The sequence below is a fragment of the Gouania willdenowi genome, chromosome 4 (assembly GCF_900634775.1).
Source record: "Gouania willdenowi chromosome 4, fGouWil2.1, whole genome shotgun sequence".
Classification (NCBI taxonomy): domain Eukaryota; kingdom Metazoa; phylum Chordata; class Actinopteri; order Blenniiformes; family Gobiesocidae; genus Gouania; species Gouania willdenowi.
In genome coordinates this window covers 2,759,358-2,783,309 of record NC_041047.1, presented here as the reverse complement: position 1 = coordinate 2,783,309, position 23,952 = coordinate 2,759,358, and the positions used below count along the sequence as shown (strand labels likewise).

Below are 23,952 nucleotides of genomic sequence, written 5' to 3'. Positions count from 1 at the left end.
AAACACAAAGGAAGAACATGTGTAGAAACAGGAAGTGACGGTGAGATCACCTGTCTAGCTCTCTGGAGGAGGCGGAGCGTGTGTGGAGTGACACTTGTTTTTCTGCAACACAGGAAGTGAACGTTAATACATGGTTTTATAGTCCCTGAAGTCCAATGAGAAGACTGAGGCTGCGTCTGAATAGTCCCTCCTATCTCCTTTCCTATCCACTTTTCCTTAACCCCGTGGATGACATCACAGGGTTAAGGAAAGGTGTTAGGAGAGGAGTTAGGAAAAGGTGATCAAGTTTGTTTTGACAATCAGACACACTTCCACTAGGTGACGTAATAATCTGATGACAGCGACGGTTAGTGACGTCTGTCGTGGTGAAAAGACTACATATTTCCTAAAATGGACTAAAAGCACATTTAAAACACTTTCCACTGATATAATCTAATAAATCATAAGGTTTGAATGTAAATCAAAGGAAAAGAGGTTACCAGGCAACGAGGAACTAAAGGTAAACTAAAGAACGTCACATAGAGAATGGTTGATCACACTCACCTTCCACTCACTAATATGAATTATGTTGAATAAAACATTATGTGGATAAAAATGTCTCTGATCATTTTTCTAGAACCACAGAGTGTCTGTTTGATGTCAGTTATAATCTGATAATATGTCTGACATATAATAATATATGGATTTTATTTTATTTATTTAAAGTTGATCAAGACATATTATTACATTAGTAACTTACATGATCTCCATTACTTGTCGGTCATTGTGAGTTTCCGTAAGCGCTCGGGTGTGTGTGTCCCTTTAAATGTTGTCGCCGCTAGGAATTGTGGGTCATAATTATGTGGTCTCCTTTGGTAAAGGATGTATCAGTGTTTCCTAGGCTAAAGGGGGTAAAAAAGGAAGCGTTGAGCATCTTTTCCTTAGCTTAAAGAGAACTCAGACACTCTTTATCATGGCCACCTCCTAAACACTTCTGGGGTGAAGGAACAGTGGATAGGAAAGGAGATAGGAAAGGAGATAGGAGGGACTATTAGGACGCAGCCTGAGATTGCATGTTCTCACAGTCCAAAGACAAGCAGCACAGGATGAAATAAAAGGTCATACGTTGATACATACTGGTGTGCTCTTATTTTGAAGGAAGTCCCTGTATGTGAAACAATGTGGTTTCCTGTTATCTGATTGGGTTAAATGTCTGCACTTATAAAAACTTTCACTAAATGTGCCGTCATTCTCCTTCGTTTTGTTAGCTTAGCATGTAGCAGCGGTGGATAGCAGGGTCAAAGGGCATGTGTATGTTTTTGGAGTCAATTTGTGTACTCAAATGTACAGTAGTTTTGTATGTTATTTGAGTTATTTTGTGTACTTTTTGTCATTTATATGTTTCTTTAATGGTGTTAATGAGATATGTTTTTGGAGTCATATTGTGTTTTTGTGTTTTACTTGTTTTTTTGTGTAATTTTCAGACACACCAACCTTCCTGAGCGCACCACACACACCAACACGCCTGTGCATGGGAGTCGCAATGGGGGGGTAAAGGGTACTGAGTATCCAGGTCCAAGAAGTCTGTTATATATACAGTATAAATATATATATGCATTTTAAACATTTTTATTTATAGATTATTTATATTGGAATGAAAAGGGCCTGTGTAAAAATTAAACAGTTTTGCACTAAAAAACAATAATTCATGCTGCATTGGTTTCCTAGCTACCAGCCCCTATATCAGAGGTAGGGAACCTTTATTACATTGGAAAATGTTATTTTCTATAATGTTGTATGTTTTTTTCGTATTACTGTTGTCGTATTGTTCATTTTTGTAGTAGTTTGGTGTGTTTTTATCTTGTCTTTTACTTTACTTTCCTGCAATGTTGTAATTCTTTGTATTGTTTTGTGTATTTTTCTGTCATTTTGAACATTTACTTTGGGGGCCGCATAAAATTAGACTGAGGGCTGCATGTGGCCCCCGGGCCGCCAGTTTATATGTCTGGGATAGAGTGTGTGTGTGTGAGTGTGTGTGTGTGTTGACCTTCTGGTTGAGTGTGTGGTGCAGACTACGGTCTGATAACCAGGGGTGTCTGAGGGACTCTGCGGCGCTCATCCTCCAGCTCTTGCTCTTCACCAACAGACGAGTGATGAAGTCTTTGGCCTCGTCTGAAATGTCTGAAAACTCCTCTTCCTCAAAGTTCCACTGACAGGCCAGGATGTTGTTCAGCGTCTCGTTGTCGTCGTCGCCCAGGAACGGAGACAGGCCGCTGAGCCTGGAACCACACGGACAAAACATAAAGCAGGGTTTTACAACCCTGGGGTCATGACCCCATGTGGGGTCGCCTGCATGGACGATTGGGTTCGCCTGAAATGTCTATTAATAATAAGATTTAAAAAAAAAAAAAAATGATTAAAACTATATTTAAAAAAACAATTAAATAGCTTTTTAATTATTGATTTTATTTAATTACATTTTTTAATGAAAACAAATTAACATTTGAATAAAAAAACATTTAACATTAAAAAAAACCAATTTGATTTGAAAAAAATCTTAATTTATTTTATTCATTTATTCATTCATTAATCTCTTTTGCACAATTATAAAAAACAATACATTATATCACAGAAAAATACTCAGAATGACTCCATATACACACAAAACGACAAAACGACAAAAGTACATAAAATGACTTCAAATCCACATAAAATGACACCAAAAATACATACAAAGTCAACAAAAATACACAAAATGACAAAAAAAAACACAAAACGAGTAAAAAACTACTCAATATGACTCAAAATACACACAAAATGAGTACAAAAATATATAAAATAACTTCAAATACACATAAAATGACAAACAAAAAACACAAAACGACTTCAAAAGGACATAAAATGACATACAGTACAAAAAGAGGCAGAAATAATGACTATTCTTTTTCAAATGAAAACACCACACACAACCTCAAATAATTGTAGTCTATATTTTCACTTTCTCAAATGTAAATCTAGTTCAAATAAAATACAGTATGAAAATATCTGAGCTGGCAGTAATTGTCACCTGTCACAAAAAAAACTAAATTTAGAGGAAAAGAGGTCTCCGGGGGTCTCCAGATAATAAAAACCCACTCACAGCATGTAGGTGATGACTCCCAGACTCCACATGTCTGTAGGAAACGACACAAACTCGTAGTTGATGACCTCCGGGGCTAAAAACTCTGGCGTGCCAAAGTTGACCCTCAGCTTCTCCCGAGGCTTGTACCTGTGGGAGGAGCCAGTGAGATGTGGGCGGGGCTTAGAGTCAACCCTAAACACTAACATCCTGATGAAGGGGACTGTACCTCCTGGCCAGGCCAAAGTCAATGATTTTGATCTTGTTGGTTGCTCTGCTCACACACAGGATGTTTTCAGGCTGAAAACAAACAAATAAAAGTGTCACATCTGTCGCTTCGTGTGATAAAGAGTCGCTAGAGGAGAGTTGAAGATGTTTGTCTGAACCTGACAGGATCTGACTCACATTTTACATTCTAAAATATATCATATTGTAATTAAAGTGTTCTGAAAGGACACTGGACGACTGCGCCTTCTCTTGGCTCTGTATATACACTTTAGAAATCCAGGAGCAATCACAGATCTTTCTACAAACAGAGTGCTCATGAGCTGTTTTGGACGTTACCACTGCTTGACTAAAGTCAATGCGCGTTTACAGCCCATCGGTCGTAAAAGTGTAATGGTGGACGTTCCAGCAGGAGAAGTCTCCATTGCAGCGTAAAGCACAACAAAGCAAGAGGAAAATGTAAGACAGACGTGGAGAAGCAACAGAATAAAGGCACAAAAATACTGTGAAGGACTCCATAAAGGACTCAAAGCGGACCGTACGCAGTCCGCCCCACGCACCGAGTGAGCGGGAAAGGGATTTTGTTTCATTTTGTTCATGTTTTGTATATCTTTTGTCATTTCATGTGTTTTTGGAGAAATTTAGTGTACTTTAAATGTTGTTTTTTTTGTGTTAATAGAGTTAGGCACAATCCGCCACACTTACTGAGTCAGAGGGAGAGTGATAACAGACGGGATACATTTCATGTAAACCTAAGAGAAACATATCCAAGGTGGAGAGAACCGGGTCTGCTCTGACATGCTGCTGAGATGAATGCAGCCGCTCACAGTAGCAGCCGCTGCTTTTGAGGACAGTAACTACAGAGTGATACGTGCATTCATGTCAGAGTCTTTAAAACACAAGAACACAAGATAAAGTCCCGATATTTGTCAGTAGTTTCTATTGAGAAAAAAGTCGCTAAAAGCTCCACAGTTGGAACGTTCATCAGGATCCCAGTAAGGGACAATTGGTTTAGGAACAGGGAAGGGAGGGGAGAGCATGGTTCCCAATTCTACATACTGCAGCTTTAATACCTCTCACTCAAACTCTTCAAATAAATGTTCATAAATGTAAATGTCTAATAATTTTTAGTTCTTGAAGAGTTGTGTCACTTAATTAAATCGAATAAATGTTTTGTGCACATAATTCTTTTTAGAAAGTGTCTGTTGTTCGTCACAATCATGATTATTTGTTGTGATTGTGGTTTTTTATTGGTGAATATGTGATGATGTCACTGGTTTGAACTGCTGAGGAGGCCCTGACTTTCCTTCAAAAATAAAAGTACAAGAGCTTTTTTTTCCCTTCTTTGCAAACGCCTGCAATGGACGTTTGGGTCCCGACCCACCAGTTGAGGACCTGCTATGAAGCGTGCGCTACCTTGAGGTCCAGATGCAGGATGTACATCTTGTGCATGTACTGCAGTCCTTCACAGATCTGACGTATGAACAACACTGTGTCCAACTCCGTCAGGTTGTAGTTCTCATCTATGATACGGTCAAACAGCTCTCCCCCCTCCACACTAAAACACACACACACACACACACACACACACACACACACACACACACACACACACACACACACACACACACACACACACACACACACACACACACTGTGTTATATCTGTGCACAAGCAAAGTGGGCCAAGGATTTTATGCAAAAAAAACCCAACTAATTTTAACTATATTTTGCCCTATACATAAAAGTGAATACATAAAATACAAAATATGTCAGAAATCGACAATAATCATTTAGGTGTTAAATCTTGTGTAGTTTTATTGTGTTTTTAAATGTATCACTTTGAGATCCTTTGGAATGAAAATTGCATTATAAATTAAAAAGGTATTATTATTATAAGAAATAAGTGACAAATACCAGGACCAACAGGGTCTTCACTTAAAATTTCCTAAATTTTGAGACCAATTTCTGTTTAATTAAGGGAAATATTATGCAATAATTTGAGGAAAATTGAAGGATTATGTAAGCATTTGAGTTTTTTTCAGCTGTGGGGCCAAATTGGATGCTTCAAAGGGCTGGATTTGGCCCCCGGGCCTTGAGTTTGACACATGTGCCATAGACGTGTCTCAATGAGGGACAGACTCACTATTCCATGACCAGGATGATGTCGTGGCGTGACTCAAAGGCGGCGTAGAGCTGGATGAGGTTAGCGTGGTTCAGCTGGTTCATTACCTGGATCTCATTCCTCACCACTTCCTGTAAACACAAAAACAAACAAAGTGACATTTATTCTTTATCAGTGAATCATTAATTAACTTAATCATCCATTCATCTGCATCAGACCTGCATATTTTATAGCCTGTGAGGTCAGGAAATGAATACTACATACTGACTTTTATTTTGAAGGACGCTGCTGCATTAGCGGGGCATGTTACACACCCAGGGAGAACATGCAATCTCTTCTGAAATTTATCCTTCTGACATACTTTGCATGTTCATTGTATCAAAGCAGGAGAACAAATGTGTGTTCGGTGCGTGAGAGTTTGATTAGCGTTTAGGGCGTGTCCTCTGAAGCTGGATAAGTATATCCTGATATGAAGTGCTTTGAGTGACCAAAAATGTGCTATATAAATCCAATGCATTATTATTATTATAAATCTCGGAAGTTAGCGCGACAAGACAACATCCAGCTTCGTAGTACAGGCCCTTAACGTTAGCGCAGATACAAAGAACAACTCCAGACTGATTTTCTTCTTGGCAACTAGAGGTCAAGCTGCGTCTATTTTTAAATGCTCAATCCTTGGTGATAATTTGCCACGTAACAGTTCTTTTCAGGCTGACGTCCCTGTGACATTGCGGCTCAAACACCCTCATACACCCTATCTCAAATGTCACAGCACCTTCTCCTTCTGACTGCGAGCTTTGATGATTTTGGCAGCCAGCATCAGAGCAGTAGAGTTCTCTGTGCACTTGTGGACTTGACCGAAGCGTCCTCTGAAGAAAGAAGAACAGACGGAAAGATGGGTTATTAAAGAAAAACGTCATCTAGTACGTTATTAATCCCTTTACAGTTAAAATCACAGGATCGTGACCCTCAAACAGTCCCAAAACCTCATGAAGAAGTGCTGAGGGTTAATCCAGTAATGGGCAACTGGCCAATATTGTGCATCCCCAAAGTAAATGCACAAAATAACACAAAAAAACCCACAATATACACAATATTTACTCCAAAAACACACAAGACAACAACAAAAATACACAAAACGACAATAGAATACACAAAAATGACTCCCTAATGACTCCCATAATCACAACAAACTAACACAAATTTATGACAAAAACAACCAAAATAAGAATATAAATACAAAGAAAGACCGAAAAATATTTAAAACATCAAACTGTGCGAAATGCGAGGCAGGTTTTAAAGAAAGTTGATGTTCTATTGATATTCAAAGAATGAGAAATCACTGTGTTGATAAGTATTAGACATTGGGAACCTCTATTGTGCTGTGTTGTTTTGGAAACCCACACGGAGACGGTAAAAAAGAGATTTCAGATTCAGGACCTCATTCGCAAAAACTTCTATTTTTACCCCAAATGAGGAGAAACATTATTTTATTGCCCCAGGTGCCAGTATCAGAGAGAGAGATAGTATGTACCTTTCGTCAAACTTTTGACAGGTGTGACGTCACACCCTTTGTCCCGCCCCCTAACCGGAAGTTCCGCCTCCCTAACCGGAAGTCCCGCCTTCTAGTCCCCGCCCATAATGAAAGAAAACAAAAAAGTTTGGCCATCTCTATGCAGATAAGAGTGCTTTGAACATACGACCTTTGGACTTACACACACACACACACATACACACACACACACAGGCTTCACCATGTCTACAGGTACAATTAGTGAAACTGTTGTTAAAATTCTACAAGAATCAAAACGTATTGCCGGTCACCATGAAAAGTCTTTGGTGTTTTTGAAAAGAATTCAGACACCACCTCCATTTTCTTTGCATCAAGAGTGGTCACTTGAAAGTTATGGTGAACGCGGGAGCTGGGGGTACGTATTCAAGTATGAAACGGGTGAACTCTGTCTGCATCAGAAGAATGTTTGTGAAACCACGCAAATGTCTGCGGATGATTTGTCGTCAAATGACTGGGGTGTATTAAAACTAGCTAAAAAAGCTGCTTCTGATACTACAAAAAAGCAATAGCTAAGTCCTTTTCCCACAACCACCGATTTATGTGAGCTAAAAGAACCATTTGTGAGTATTTGGTTGACAAAAACATCAGGCACAGCCCGTTGGTTCTACCGCGCTAGTTATAAGAAGCAGAAAGACAATACCCCTCAGCAGAGATCAAGACATTACTTTGTTCTGGATCTTTTCAACTCAGAATGTGGAGTTTTTAGCAACATTTTGACTCTACCAGCAGCAGCATGGTCAGAAAAAATGGAAGAAATCAATGATACAAAACATAGAATACCACGAGAAGTAGTTGCAACACCTCTTGTCAACGGTTTGCGGACATCACTGTGTCTATTATCTCTGTGCGGCGTGCGGGTTATCTTATGGACAGACACTGTCTCTGTACGATGACGATGTGATAAAGAATGATCTTATGGTGTACGATCATGTCAGAAAATATCAGCGGTGTGTTAAAAATGAATTCAATCGCAACGCGAAACAGGGGAATTGTTCTTTACAAATGCTTAAAGATTGTCATAAATAAAAAATGTTACTTTTTTTATGCTTATGCTTTGCCATTACCCACGTGTATTTTGCTTAAAAAATGTACACTCAAAATATGCTCAATAAACATTTTTATTGATGAAAGACAAAAAAAATGTGTTATGCATCACAGTTATTTAAGATGAAATGTTAATCCATGGCGATGATAAAGTAATTTGTTTTCCAACAGTCTGTTCGGCAGCTAATTCTCTCTCGTATTGTGATTGCGTATGGAACGCCTTTTTTCTCCTTTTTCCTTCAGGCGCTTCGCGAGGGGTTTCAAATTCTGTAGCGCGGAAACCACCGGCCTCCCTCTTGAGCAGACCGTATTGATTGTGAGCATGCGGGTTATTTATTGTGGATAAGGGGATGTTTAGTTCTGACAGAGTATTTAAAAACTCTGTCCACCCCGCAGGCGATGGCTCCCTGGTTTTTTCTTAAAAGGGTGGGTGAGATACTTTAACAAATCAATCACGTGAGAACCTTGCACAGCGTTGATCCTGAAAATGAATTCCCCCTTGGAATTCCAGCCTTCGTGATTCTCCGATATTTTTTTTAAGACGTACTCTGCACTCTTGCGATCTCGCTGGGGAGGTTTTTCAAAAGATCCTCGTCCGTACAGTCAACATTTACATCGTTGGATGTTTGTGATTTGTGAGAAGACGTTTGAGCTTGGGCGACATACGGAACATCCACCTGCTCCGGGTGCTGAGTCATTGTCACTCTACGTTCCTCTCTATGACCCTGCTTCATAAAGGTCAGATATCTTTGCAGTAGCGCGCTATACTTTTTAATTTTCTCATGAGGACTCACACCCTGCTCATTCAAGATGGGTCTCATACGATCGTCCAAATCCAGCTCAGCGCTCTCTCTCATGGATGGCGAAGGCTGAGTTAGACTCTTTAACTGATGAGGTGAAATAAGAAACATTTTTCGCGCCTTCTTTAAAGTCATTATCTCTGGATCAGTCCTCCGATGAGATTGCCGAGCAAAGGCACGACAGTCGAGATCAGAGGTAGAATAAAGCCACCCGTTTGCTTCTTTAGAGCCCACTGCTTGTGTTTTATACTGGTTTTTTTATCGGCCAACAGCTTGATAATTTTTTTCTGCCTCTTCAGTTTTTTAAACTGAGAAGGATTCAACGGGATGTTTCCTTTCAGAAGATTTAAGGCGATCTCACACAATGCTTGGATAAAATCGGGGGAACTGTGAATAAGAATGTTCTTTTGTTTCTTGGGTGAAGCATGATACAGAGCCGCCAACAAGGGGGCGTTTCTTTTTATACGTGCCGACATGATGATGATGATGATGATGATGATTTACGTTTTGGGGTTGTAAACGGCCAGACGTTCATGAGGCAGTACACTGGTCCTTAGTCTGTATAGCTCTGGGCATAGGGGTGTGAGGTCTACTATTAAATACCCGTGAACATCTTTGGTGGCGTCATCAAAGCTCTCTAAAAAAAATGCCTTTTGTGAAGAATAAATCTGATGAGCCAATACGTTAATTTGGAGTTTATCCCTGGGATTTTTAAACATTACCAAATAATTACTGTTCAAACTTATAGTATGACTGTGTTTACCCTGATGAAACACATTTTGGGTCAACAATTACAAATGACCTGACAAAAATTGAATCGGTAACTTACTCCTAATATTGATTGATTGATTGATTTGCTTTTGGCTGTTGGCTGTCTTCCAACATAGACAATTCAATACAAAGAATAAACATTCATTTAAACAGCAAAAATGGAATGAGCTGAATCAGTATCGGAGCCCACCCCCAAACAGCACGATATAAAAACAATAAAAACAACTCAATAACAGCACCATTCATCAACTTATAAACTTATGATTCAATAGGTGCAAAGCCCTTTGTTTTTTTAAAGATTTTTTTAAACATAGAACGTGAACTCATTAACTTAAAATGATACTTGAGATCAATCCAGACTTTAACACCATAAACAGAAACATATCTTCCTTTATCCTTTGTTCTAAATTTACTTTGTTCAAAAACAAAAACCCCTCTTGAATTAAATTTTCCTTTCCTTTGTTTAAGAAGTGACTTAATACCCAAAGGAAGGCTTTTATTTCTTACTTGGAAAACAATCTCTAAACACTTTTAACTTGACTAAATTCATAAGTTCTGTGAGAAATATTGTGCATTTAGACCTTTGTTTTTCTTTAAAAGTTCATTGAGGGGCAGGTGAATTAATGCTGAATGTATGAGACTATATTATGAGATTACGAGTATGAGACTATATTATGAGATTACTAGAACACCACTTTGCTGCATCACTTACTGGAAATATCAAACTGTGAAAGACTTTAATCAGAAAAAAAAGAATAGCTAGTTTGAAAGGTTTAACAAAAAAAAACTAAAACCGATTATTCACATGGAATTAAATTCAATAGGATGATTCTACAAAGGATTGCACACATACACACACCTACACTCACAGCCTTCACAACCATAAAATGCTTACGTTAATGTGCAGCTAGTGTGTGTGTGTGTGTGTGTGACGAGTTTAAAGTTCAGAGACCGTATGTTCAAAGCACTCTTCTCTGCATTTTTTGAGGCCAGACAAGGTCACAATACCATGACAGCTGCTGCAAGCTTAGAGGTGCGTTCAGACATCGTATGTTTAAAACACTCTTCTCTGCATTTTTTTTTATGGCCAGACACGGTCATAATACTATTGAGCAGCTGTCTCATAGTAATATGACACACACACCAACAGGTGTAATTTGGCGGGACGGATGAAATCATTTTTTTTTTTTCCATTATGAGCGGGGACTATAAGGCGGGACTTCCGGTTAGGGGCGTGGCAAAGGGTGTGACGTCACACCTGTCAAAAGATTGACTGAAAGTGGGTACTATCTCTCTCTCACAGGAGATGGAACCTATGACATCATCAAGTTCAAAGTCCAAAGGTCGTATGTTCAAAGCACTCTTATCTGCATAGAGACGGCCAAACTAGGTCAGGTTTTTTTCTTTCTTTCATTATGGGCGGGGACTAGAAGGCGGGACTTCCGGTTAGGGAGGCGGGACTTCCGGTTAGGGGGCAGGACAAAGGGTGTGACGTGACACCTGTCAAAAGTTTGACGAAAAATACATACTATCTCTCTCTAGTATCTAACAACACTGCTGTAAACATCAAAAAAGAAAATGAAAGAAGAAGCCACGCCCCTTTATCTTTCAAATTGCTAACCAAAACCACATGGCAGAGAAGAAGAGCTCTCCTAAGGTACTTTTACTCTTAATTTTAACATTTAGCGTTGAGTAAATCACGGACAGTTGAAGGACTCCCACCTAAAAGGACTTCTATCCTCAGGGTGTGTGCATCGTCAACAGTCTGTGATTACTCGAGAGTGTTTAAGGGAGAGTAAAGGTCCTTCTTCTCTACTTTATTGTTTACATCCAAACCACTCCCTGCGGTCATAAATTATTTATTAGGTTTTACAACTGTTTTTATCCTCTTTCGTAAAACAAAACAAGTCTACATTGAAATCTTTAACTTTTTCTGATTATTTAGATCAACCAAAAGCAGCACAAGTTGTCATTTTGACCTAAAAGCTACTAAATGACTTAAAAGCTACTAAATGATCTAAAAATCAGGCTGAATGTTTCACTCCAATAAAAATCAAAGGGATGTTTACAGGCAGTGGGGCCGTGTGACATCATCAATCACGTGATTTCAAGATGGAGTAGTCCATTTATAAAAGTTAATGAAATTAAGTGTTTTGTTAGACATATATCTACAAATAAGTACATTTCAAAGGTTTTAGGACACATTTGTAAAATCAGTGGAGGATTCCTTTCAAGTTGCAATTACCATTTTTTCCCGCCAAAAATCTGTGGCCCACTTGAGATCAAAGCGCTCCATGTTTGGCCCCTGAACTAAAATGAGTTCAACATTACTGAAATGCACTATTAGGACAAATCTATTATGGTATGAAAAGTCATCAGTGTTAGAAGTGGGAAATTATCAACTGAAGGGTTGAATGGATGTAAAATACAGGGAGTAGTTCCTTCTGTAAACACATGATTACAGCCCAGCTTAGAGCTCACATCCATCATGTCAGTCATCTGATGCGTGCAGAGGACTAATCTACAGGTTTAACACTCGTCTGTTACATCACACATGGCTTCCATCACTTGAACTTTAAGTTCTTTCAAAATAAAAAGGTCGATCGCTGTCAGGGTGTGAAATCCTGACTTTTTTATGCTCACGGTGTGAAATAGTGACACTCACCCTCCCAGCACCTGGTCCCTGTTGATGGTGTAATAGTTGGCTATCTGGTGGGGTTTGGGGGTCACGATGCGGTGCTCGAACGGCGCCATCGGTGGAGGGCTGGAGTCTGAAGGACAAAAAACCAATCAGAGAGAGAAGGTTTCCTATTATAGAGGCTGAAACAGAGACCTCGGTGCCTAGAAACTAAGTGGATCAGAATAACCGATCGCACGCCATTGGCTCATCTGCTTTATATACTTTCCTGTTATTTTTGTGATTGTGATATGGTTGTAACAATTTTTCAGTTATTTTTGTGCATTTACTGTATCTAGTCATATTGTATGTTTTAAGAGTGTTTTGGGTGTTTTTGCTGATGATTGTGTATTTTTCTTACCATAGAGCTAATGGGCCACAAACATGTGATCTGATCTGATCTGAGGGTCACATGATCAACATTAGAATAATGACCAATAAGAGCATTAATTTAGGAAACAACAAAGAATTAATTTGAGTTTTTGTTGTTGTTTTGTGTGTTTTTAGAGTAATTTTAATTTAATAAAATTTTCCTGTTATATTTGTGTCTATGGTGTGTTTTTATCAAATTTTCAGCTATTTTTTTTTATCATTTTTCTTGTCATCTTGTGTGTTTTTAGAGTAATTTTGTGTGTTTTTGCTGATGTTTTAGATATTTTTCTGTTATTTTTGGAGTCGTCTTGGGTGATTTTGGAGTTATTTTGTGTATTTTTGTTTTCAGATTGTGTCTTTTTATTGTGTTTTTGTTGTTGCTTGATATATTTTCCTGTTATTTTTATGTTTATGGTGTGGTTTTATCATTTTTTCAATTATCTTTGAGCATGATCTAGACATCTTGTGGGTTTCAAGAGTAATTTTGTGTGTTTTTGCAGATGTTTTGCATATTTTTGGAGTTCATTTGAGTCCCTTTAAGTTTTTTTGTTGCTTAGTTTACTTTGTTGTTTTTGTTGTTGTTCTTTTTGTGCATTTTTTTTACTCATCTTATTTGTTTTTAGAGTAATTTTGTGTGTTTTTGCTGATGTTTGTGCATTTTTCTTCCCGTATAGCTGATGGAACGATCCACTCACCGATAACAAACTCCTTCACTGATGACTCGTCCTTCTTCGTCGTCTCTTCGTCGTCCGTCTTCGTCTCGTCTGATTTGACCTCCTGAGGCTCACTGGCCTCTGATGCTGCCTCAGCGTTTTGTTCTTCACCGTCCTCCACTCGGCTCTTCTTCGGCTCATCCTTCACCAGGTCTTCTTCTGTGACGCGACGTTTGCTACACGAGGCCGACTCTCCGCCATCTTCAGAGCTTCAGCAGAGGAGCACGTTTGGTATTTAGATTTCGGCCAGATATGCCCATTCTGAGGGTAACTATGGCATTTTGACGTACATCAACCATTATAGATTCTATGACTTGATATATTCTACATGAATTTTACAGACTTTGCAATCGAAAATTTTACTGTTATCACAAACATGTGATTGCCCAGTCCCGAGGGCCACATTATCAACATTCATGTCAGTATTAAGAATAACAACCTATCTGAGCATTAACACAGGAAAGTTGTTGTTTGTCTTTTTGTGTAGTTTTGGAGTAATTTTGTGTTTTTATTTACCATTTTTGAAAATTTCTGCTGTCATTTTTTGGTGATATTTATGTGTATTGTTTGCATTTTGTTTATTGTCAATCTGCGCCTTTTTGGATGTTTTTCAGTATTTTTGACATTTAGTGTAATTGTTAGCATTGTATTATTTTGGTGTAATTTTGTACATGTGTTGATGTTTTGTGTGGTTGTTTTGTGTGTCTGAAGTCCTTTTGTGTGTATTATGTCTTTTTTGTGTATTTTTGGAATGTATTTTGTGTTTTTGTTGTTGTTGATTTGTGTATTTTTTGTTGAGATTCTGTGCATTTTGGAGTTATTTTGTGTATTATGTTGTCTTTCATATTACGTCCAATTTCTTGAATTACAATTTTTAGTGAATTTGTCTTGGGGGCCGCACAGAATTAGACCATGGGCTGCATGTGGCCCCCGGGCCTCCAGTTGCCCATGTCTGATATAGGGCACTCCAAGATTTTTATTATTACCAGTAGGGGTGCACAAGGGGCATATCTGTTCTGTGGCCTCATTGGTTCTTTAAAATGAAATCTGTGAGAACTAAAGCTGAATACCTTTCCTGAGCTGGTTTCTCTGGTGACTCCACCTCCTCTCCCTGTTCTGGACCAACGTCTTCCACCTTCAACTCCTCTTCCTCTGACTCTGAGCTGTCAAACACCTCCTCCTCCTCCTCCTCTCCATCCTTCTTGTCCTGGGGGTCCTGTGGAGAGGACGACTGGGCAGTGGGAGTGTGTCCTCCATCCAGGATCAGCTCAGCTTTCTGTCCCACACTGGCTTTGTCCACCTCCTTCTGTGTTTCTACGTCTGTGTTCTGATGGTACAGCTCTGTGTTCTGTTTGTTGAGCTTTTCCACCTGTTTGTGTAGAGCTGGTTCATTCAGAGACGAGATGTCTGCGAGAAACACATGAACAAAATACCTGGGTCAGTCCATGTACTTTCACAAATGGCCCACACACTTGGGTCTTGAAGGATATTTACTGGGATGGTTGTTCCCACTTCTGAGACTTGACTGTATCACATGAGAAAGGTAACGTTTCACTGTTCCATTGTATAGCTTTGGGGGGTTGCCTTATCGACACCCTGATTTACATGATGGTGAGGCAAAGGGCAAGTGTGAACATCAGCCAGCCAATGGCCAGCAACAAGCTGGGGTTTGGGGGTGAAAAAACCAAGGAGTTATCTGTACTGCTTGAAGTTGGTATTGAGTCTTCCTAGAGCCTGTGAACTGGCAGCATGGAGAGCAGCACGCTTTCCTCAGTCCAGAATTTTCCCAGCTTCCTAACGCCTGTGTGTGTGTAGGTGCTGGTTGGTTGTAAGATTTTATTTAGAATAAAAGATAATCAGCAATACCCTTCTCATCATTCCTTGAAGCTGATCATTAAAGAACTGGAAAGGTAAAGGTAATAAAAACCTTACAGTCTTAAAACATTCTCAAGTTTTTGAGATAAGGCCAATGGACAATTTAGTGAAGATTTTTGCTCGTCCTTACTTTTCTTCCATTTTCATCTTCCAATATCTCAGGAACTCCATCACATAGGAAATGTAAATATGGTATAGTAATACAGCTCCACTTATTCCCTCAGAATATATAAAAATATCTGCTATACATCCAATGTGGTGGACATGTCAGCTCCTCTAAATTGAAGAAAAGTTGTTTTGGGTTTGGGTCTGGAACATGTTTGGGCCTTCAGTAAACTACTTAGCACATGTCTCAGCTCCCTGTGATTTGATCAGCTTAGAGCTATGAACATAGACTGTTCACATCACTAATGATTAGTCACAGATATGCATTGGTTCTCGGCTCACACGTTCTTGAATTCTGAAAAAATACTTTTCTACTTTCATTGGCCCCATAATGTAGGAAAAAATCTGATCTCTGTTTTAATTTATATTATAAAGGCTATATTACTAAACCAAGTTTCTCTGTGGTTTAGTTCTTGAGATATTGGAAGCTGGAAATGGAAGAAAAATAAGGATGCGTGAAAATCTACACAAATCCTCCTCACTAAATTGTCCATATCTCAAAAAGTATTCATCCGATCAAACTAAAGATTTACAGAGTGCCTATTGAATAATTGAGGAAGAATTTGTAAAAGTTTCAGAATTTTTTGAGACCGAAGTGCGTGGGATGTCCTGAAGATGTATTAAAATGGAATCACTCACCTGCAGTGTCCACAGGTTTCCTCTTCTTCTGGCTCTTCTGACTCTGTTTGGATTTGTCTTTTTCATCCTTTGCCTGAACACGAGACAAAGAGCAGGAGTCAGACTGTGAACATTACATCCAAATGTGGGAGGAGTCTGGAGACAACTTTAGGATTCAAGGTGACGGTATCAACAGGACGAAAGATTAGATTAGATTCATTTATTTGAAAGGGGACAGTGAAAATTCATATAACACATGAACAAACATGGTTAAAAAAAAGCCAGAAGATATAAAAGAGCATTAAAATACAAAAATGACAATACATATACTGTACAAGTCTTTGACAAATCAATAACAACAATATAAGTGACACTGTAAAATAGCTAAAGGCACACAGTTCAAAAGGCTACGGTATCCAAATAAACAATACAGCACAACCGGCTTGTCTTTTAATGTTGGCAGACGTACATGTTAATGAGCCACATTTTCAATTTTTTGTAAAGGTCTTGTAAGTGAGCTCAATAATGGAAATTAAACACCACAAAAAGCATGAGCAAACTGAGACAATAAAAAATAAAAATCACCTTTCAAATATTTAAAAACAAGAGAAAAGACAGAGAAGCATCTGAGATCAACAGGCGATGACTTGCCCACTTAGATTTAGATTTAACATTTAGATTTAGATAATTTTTTCCTGTCTACACATTTTAACAATGATATTGAACATGTTGTTTCACATGAATTTGTCTCAAATGAAAGCAAAATGAGTGAAATGTTTTTACATTGAGCTCGCCATAGAAGACAGCAGCCTGTGCTTGAATGTTCCCTCCTAAAGAACACTCACAGTGTGAAGCAGCTCATCTAATCAGCCTGTGTGTGAATGTCACCTAGAATGGAGATAAAACCTCCATGTGGTCACGTAGACATGTCTGCTGTAAGGAAAACCACTTAACATGACGGAGCAGACAGAGACAAACCACAGCCACAAACCATTTTCACACCTTCCACTGGGAACGTTTTGAGCCTTCGACATTCCTCCACATGTTTAAAGTGAAACGAAAGAACAACATGGACGTAACTGTGAAAAAACCCTTGTTTTTATACTATTGTTTCAAAGTTTTCCCTGTCTCCTACACAGGCTAACAACAACAACAGTCACCTGGAGCAAAGTCAACCTATCATGTCAGACGTTCAGCAGCATTACACACAAAAACCAGTGCAAAGGATTGCAATTAGTAATTCATGTAACACTGTAATAAGTGGTGGTGGAGCTGCAAACGAAACGTTACAACAAATCTCATTTGTTATTTAAGAAAGCACCGCACCACTGAGTATGCAGCATTTCAAGCTAGCAACCAAGCTAATGCTAAAGCTAAAGCTAGCAGGAACAAAAAGCCTGCGGCCCACTGCCATTAATGTACTAGTGACTGCAATAAGTGTGAGAACAACTAAACTGTGACGTGTACATTCTACTCATTACACGTTTTCTTTTGAAAATGATGCACTTTATGGTTTTTTGTAGAAAGTTTGACTTTTAAGAGCTTTTATCCTGTAAACTGTTATAAAAAAACATTAATCTAAAAATAACTTACATTTAAATAACCACAAAGCTGCTGCATTTGGAAATATTTTCCTTTTTGCACTTAAAAGAAACCTAAAACTCAGGACACTTTATTGGTGGTTTAAAATGTTTTGCTAGTTTATCCTGTATTATAGATTATTAGGTAATATTAGCTAAGTTTGTACACATTATGCTGTCATTAATATGACATGACACCTGTCGCTAGCATGAATAAGAAGTCATGAAGGCTGTTATTAAGTGTCATTTGTTACCCTAAGCCTAATCCTAACGAAAGACATAACGTCAGCCTTATGTTTAAAACTTCAAATAAAGTGTTTACATTTATTTTCCTGTTATTTCTTGTGTATTTTTGTCATCATCTTATGTATTTGTATGTCATTTCGTGTGTTTTTGAAATCTTTTGTGGATTTTTGCTTATTCTACAATAGTGTATGCGCAGTGAGCGAGCGGCGCAATACGAGACTAAAATGATGAATACGACACTCGGTATGGTCCACAAAAAAGTTGTAAAAATAGAGGGAATGGTAGGTCCCATGTAGACTGTGTTTTTCCTCCCGTTGTCATGGAGACAAAGCTCTATTTTTGTCTGGGATGTGGATCCTGAGGACCCTATGGATCATAAAGTGAGTACCCTGGCCTCACCTTCCTGCCTCCTCTGCTCCGGTTCTGCCTGAACAGCAGCTCCACCAGCCTGGAGCCCTTCACCACCTCCCCGATGAAGCTGATCACCTGCTGGGTCCCCTCCACTAGCCTCTCCACCCCCTCCAGCCGCCGCCCCTGGACCTCCACCCGTTCCCCGACCCTCTCCACGGCCCTGCGCAGCTCCCCACCCTCTGGGTCCGTCCACCAGCCGTGGGCCTCCTCCCGCATGGAGGCCAGGTCACGACCCATCCCGGTCACGTCCAGGGTGAGCCCGTCCAGGCGGGTGAGGACAGTCTGCTGCATGCAGAGCAGACGCTCCATCTGAGAGCTCAGGGAGTCCATCCGGACTTCCACGCTGCGCAGGGCGGCGTCAGGAGAAGATGGTGGAAAAGAAGCGGTTTGAGGTTTCTCTGATCCATTCAACGAGAGCTTCCGTCCACCCGGTTTCTGCCCGTGGAGAGGATTGGGATCGTAGACTTTAGCTAAAGAGTTGACCAGGCTGGAGCTCATGGCTGCCTTCAGAGGATCTTCTCACCAACAGAAGAAAACCTAGATCTGCTCAGCTGCTAGCATAAAAATCCATGACAGCTAACGCAGGAGAAACGGAGCAGATCTGCTCTGCTCCAACACCAGCTTTAAGAATAGAAGGTGGCTGAGGTCCAAAGGGAAGTGAAGCCCCCCCCCGCATGGACGTCAGCGGCTGAGTGGCCTGTGATAAGAGCCCCGGGCTCGGGTGTGCATTTTGTGGATGGATGGGGTTTAGGGAGAGATGCTGTGGGACATTTGAGACCCTTTAAAAGCCCTCCGGCAAGTGTCAGAATCCCAAATATCCGGGACGGGAATAAAACACCATAAAAAGTAAAGAAAACAAACAAAAGCAAAGGATGACGTCCAATCAGATGTTAGTGTTCATCTTTAAATGTTCAAAGCATCACAGTCTCACCTCTGTGGAGATGTTTATGGCCTTTGTATATATTTATTATCAAAGGTCAGCAGGTTGAACACTTTCACCATCAGGAGGACAATCCTCCAGCAGCTTTCATTTAGAACAGCTGCAGATCAATAAAAGTTATGAAATAATCCACGTTTTTATCTTTTTAGAAGTTAATGTACGATGTACAATGCTCAATACAATGTTTAAATCCAACATGACAACAAATATTGTGCATTTCTCAACGAAAAGTGCAATGAATGGCGTTTCTGAAACAGTCTGTGCAGCAGCTGTTTTATATTTATTCAAACCTGTCAGTTTCACAACATATTTACACAAGACGGATAATGAAATTCAGCCACGAAACTGAGATAAACTAGCTGAGCTAAGCTACGCTAATATAAGCTAAGACAAGAAAGATGCAATAAACTGAGCTAAACTGAGATAACTATGCTAAGATAAACTAAGCTGAGCTAAGCTAAGATACAGTAATATAAACTAAGCCAAGAGACACAATAAACTAAGATAAACTATTCTAAGATAAACTAAGCTACACTAATATAAGCTAAGCCAAGACAAGATACAACAAATTGAGCTAAACTGAGACAAACTATACTAAGATAAACGAAGCAAAACTATGCTAAGCTAAACTAAGCCAACAGATACAATAAATCAAACTATGCTGAAATAAACTAAGCTAAACTAAGAAAAGCTAAGCCAAGATAAGATACAATAAACTGAGATAAACTAAGCTAAGCTAAGCTATGTTAAACTAAGCTAAGCTACGCTAATATAAGCTAAGACAAGAAAGAAACTGAGCTGAACTGAGATAAACTATGGTAAAATAAACTAAGCAAAAATCAAATAGGCTAAGCTATGTTCGTAGCTACTTTATTTATCTTGAGATTTTGCATGTTCTCCCTCACAGTCTGACTGTTGCAGTGTGTGTGCGTGCGTGCGTGCGTGCGTGCGTGTGTGTGTGTGTGTGCGTGCGTGCGTGTGTGTGTGTGGAGGGCAACGGAAGCACGCGACACAGATACAGTAAAACGTTGACCCTTCTTGATGAGCCTGTATCAGTGTGACAGCGTCTCCGTACACTGGACTGTCAGCACTGGAAACCCTGACCTGTTTGTGTTTGTGTTTGTGTTTCCAGTGCAGCTGTCAGCGTTAACACTTCAGTCTCCGGCTGTTGTTTACCAGCAAAAGTAGGATTAAAAGGACACAGAATCCAGAACATGTGGAGGAAATGCTTCATTACTGAGGGGACCAAGGTGATGATAACACCTTGATGAACTGTTCTCCAAGGATTCATCCACACGCACAGGATTTCATTTCATTTAGCTGCATCACATTTGTTTTTTATGACGGCATATTAGGGCTACATTAAAATAAAAAGAAATCTGATCACTGCAAGATTAAAGTCATACTTTTTCAAGATTAAAGTCGTAATGTTTTGAGAATAGTATGTTAAATTGAGGTTGTGTTTATTCAGACAAGGTGTTTAAGGAAATGTTTATGTCCCGGCATATTTCGACTGTCATCTGCCAGTATTCGTCAGTGTTCTGCTGATTGCCTTTGATGTTTCCTTTGATATTTCACTTGACTTCCATGTAAAGATCCTAAAAAACCTTGTCTGAATAAATTAAACCTCAACTTAACGTACTGTTCAAAAAGAAGACAAGATAAATCTCGCTGGAACTATTTCAAGAATAGAGTTGTAATTTTATGAGAATAAAGCAATGATAGAGCGCTCAAAATGATCTGTTAAAGTGAACGCAACTAACACCAATAGCCCTGAAGTCGACCACTTCCAGCCAGTTAATATAAGAATATGACTTTAATCTCATACAAATATGACTTTATTCTTAAAATAGTATTACTTTATTCTCATAAAATTACAACTTTTTTCCTCGAAATTAATGAATAAATTGGAAAATTTTGTTCTTAATTTTTTTTTTTTAATTGTGGTCTTAATTCTTGAAATATTATGTGAAAATGGGGAAAAATGTTTGATCAACAAAATATTTCACCTCGGAAAGGTTTGGTGAGTGAGCCAGACTCTTTGGGCATCTTTTATGTTTCTGTTTATCAGTGATGGCGTGGCTCATTTTCTCTTTAGATTCTGTTTTTTTTTTAAATCATGTTTTATTTTGATTCCTCTTTTCTTTTGTGGTTTCTCTGTTTGTTTCTGTGTGTGGGTTATAGTCTGTATTGTGTGTTATTGCACCTCCTGTTTTTTCAGCGTGTAATGGCAGATACTTTAATAGGTCATCCTATCTGTTCCTCTGTCATCTCACAGGTGAGAACCGTCTCCATGATTACCCTCACTCACTATGTAAGGAGTGTGTTGTTGCTGCTTTGAGTTTCCTTTTTATCCCAGTGGAAACTTTTGTTGTTTGAACACTTTTTTTTTTTGTATTTTTTGGAGTTTACACTACTTTGGACTAATATCAAATGTCGGAACTTGGAGTTTCGTTTTGGATTCTGAGTTTCACCACAAGGACATTGTTCTTTCCCTGAAAGCTTTCTTCAAAATAAAAGCCTGCAGTCACTATGTAATATCATATTAAATATTCAACATTTAGATTTTCTTCTTCTTTTTTTAAGTACACCACCACATTTAATGCACCGTTCAAGAACAGTTTTCTTGTTTCCTCTGATGCCAGCCACTATTTTCAAACATTATCTTTACTTTGTCTCTATTTATTTTCATTTCCACTCTATAAATAGATGTATAGCAGTGATAAAAGACTATTTTTTTATAGTTAACCTACACTGCTTAGCATGTGAAGTGTTTCAAGGATCAGATTCGTTTATAAATATTTTACACAGGATAGAGAAGGCGAGATGAGTCTCTCTGTGGGGGGTTTAACTGTACCCAGTCTGACAATCCCACAAATTCTCACACACACCAGCTGGTGTGTGTGTTGTAACTGGTGTGCTACACTGTGTCAGCCCACTGTGGGAATGAGGCTGCAGACACTCTCGCTACGTATCCAGTTTCACAGACAATGCACGTAGCTTTTCCTCGTCATCGGAGTGACCTGGAACCACAATTATAGACTGAGTCAGACATTATCAACGTGTGACGCTGTGTATAAGACACAAGATTAAGCTTAGGCAAAACCAGCAGTAACTAACATTCATAATTTCCTAATTTGGTAAGATAAAATGAGATTGAAAAAAAAACTGCTAAACTAAAATAATCTAGGCTAAAACTAAGCTAAGATAAGCTCAAATAAGCAAAGATGAGATAAGCAAAGCTGAGATGAGATAGCCTAGCCCAGTAAGATGTTAGGAAAGCTAAGATAAGCAAAAATAAGTTAAGATAAGCTAGGATAACATGAGCTAAGCAAAGCTAAAGTGAGACGATGCAAGATGTGAGCGAACCTAAACTAAGACGAGATAAAATATAAAGTAAGTTAAGCAAAGCTGAGATCAGATGAGATGAGATAATGTGAGATGTTAGGGAAGCTAAGATAAGCTAGGATAAGATAGATAGATGAAGCTAAGCAAAATAAAGCTAAGATGAGATAAGTTAAGATATTAAGGAAGATAAGAAAAGCTAAGGTATGCTAGTTTAAGCTAAGCTAAGGTGAGATATGTTAAGATGTTAGGGAAGCTACGATAAGCTAAGTTAAGCTAGTTTAAGCTAAGCAAAGCTAAGGTGAGTTACAGTAAGATGTGAATGAAGCTAAGCTGAGATCAGATAAACTAAAATAAAATGAGTTAAGGCAACAGATTAACGAAACTAAGATAAAATATGGAGTTCTAAAATAAAATAAAATGAGAAGGTAAACAAAGGCTAAACTAAATGATAAGATAAAGATAAACTAAGATAATCAAGAAGCAAAGATGCAATCAGATACATAAAAAAAGTTCTGATATTTTAAGGTAAAAAGATAACCCCAGTTCCCATTCTAACCAATGAGCAGCTGACTGACCCTTAGAATAGATGACAGTGACTGGCAGCAGCTCTGAAAACTTTAATCTTCAGGGTTTCCCTCTGAGATGTTTCACCAACCACAGATGATTCATCACAGCTTATCATAACAGAACCAGAATAGCTTCAAACTCTATGTTCACTCACTCTCTTTCTTCTCTGAGCAGAACCGCAGACACAGCGATTTATTAGATAATCAATTACTAATATATTAGAAAACGTGTGTTTACTTTATACTAAACCTCACACAGAGAAGCTGATCCTTAATGTGAGAACTCTAGTTTTTACCTGACATTAGGCTTATCTTATCTTAATCTTACCCAATCATATTGTTGTTGTTTTTTTATCTAATCTTATCCTATTTTATCATAATCTTATCTTATCCTATCTTATTCTATTTTATCTTATCTAATCTAATCCTATATTATGGGACCCAATGCAACAGAACTAAACTTAACTCAAATAAACTCAATTCACTTATCCTATCTTAACATGGCTTACAACAATTCATCTAAACTCAATTATTTAAACTCAACTTATGTCAACTTATTTCAACTCAACTTAACTAAACTTAACCCAAACTATTGCCACCTATTCCAGCTGATCTTTACTCCTGATACCTTGACTGAACTTGACTTAACTTAACTTAACATACCTAAACTTAACTTTTATAGGCTGACCATATACAGGCTTATCATGATCTGATCTATTTTTTTCCTATTTTATCTTATCTTAACTCGTCTTATCTTTTTGTTAATATTTTAACTTACCTCATCCTATCACAACATATCTTATCTC

General features: G+C 38.6%; 1 protein-coding gene across 4 annotated transcripts in view; it reads right to left on the bottom strand.

Moving 5' to 3' along the window:
* The window catches only part of mylk4b (myosin light chain kinase family, member 4b), a 50,772-nt gene that overhangs the window by 1,975 nt on the left and 24,845 nt on the right, over positions 1-23,952 (bottom strand). For 2 of the 4 annotated variants that reach the window (XM_028445061.1, XM_028445062.1), the window contains 11 exons: positions 16,077-16,149; positions 14,468-14,804; positions 13,380-13,606; positions 12,301-12,406; positions 6,223-6,316; positions 5,469-5,578; positions 4,739-4,880; positions 3,327-3,397; positions 3,119-3,247; positions 2,027-2,258; positions 51-102 (listed from right to left, as the gene is read on the bottom strand). In XM_028445061.1, coding sequence (XP_028300862.1) covers positions 55-102; positions 2,027-2,258; positions 3,119-3,247; positions 3,327-3,397; positions 4,739-4,880; positions 5,469-5,578; positions 6,223-6,316; positions 12,301-12,406; positions 13,380-13,606; positions 14,468-14,804; positions 16,077-16,149 — 1,569 coding nt within the window. In that variant the 3' untranslated portion in view covers positions 51-54. Of the gene's footprint in view, positions 1-50; positions 103-2,026; positions 2,259-3,118; positions 3,248-3,326; positions 3,398-4,738; positions 4,881-5,468; positions 5,579-6,222; positions 6,317-12,300; positions 12,407-13,379; positions 13,607-14,467; positions 14,805-16,076; positions 16,150-18,280; positions 18,925-23,952 lie in introns of those variants that run through there. The other 2 variants (XM_028445060.1, XM_028445063.1) reach the window with 2 other exon arrangements.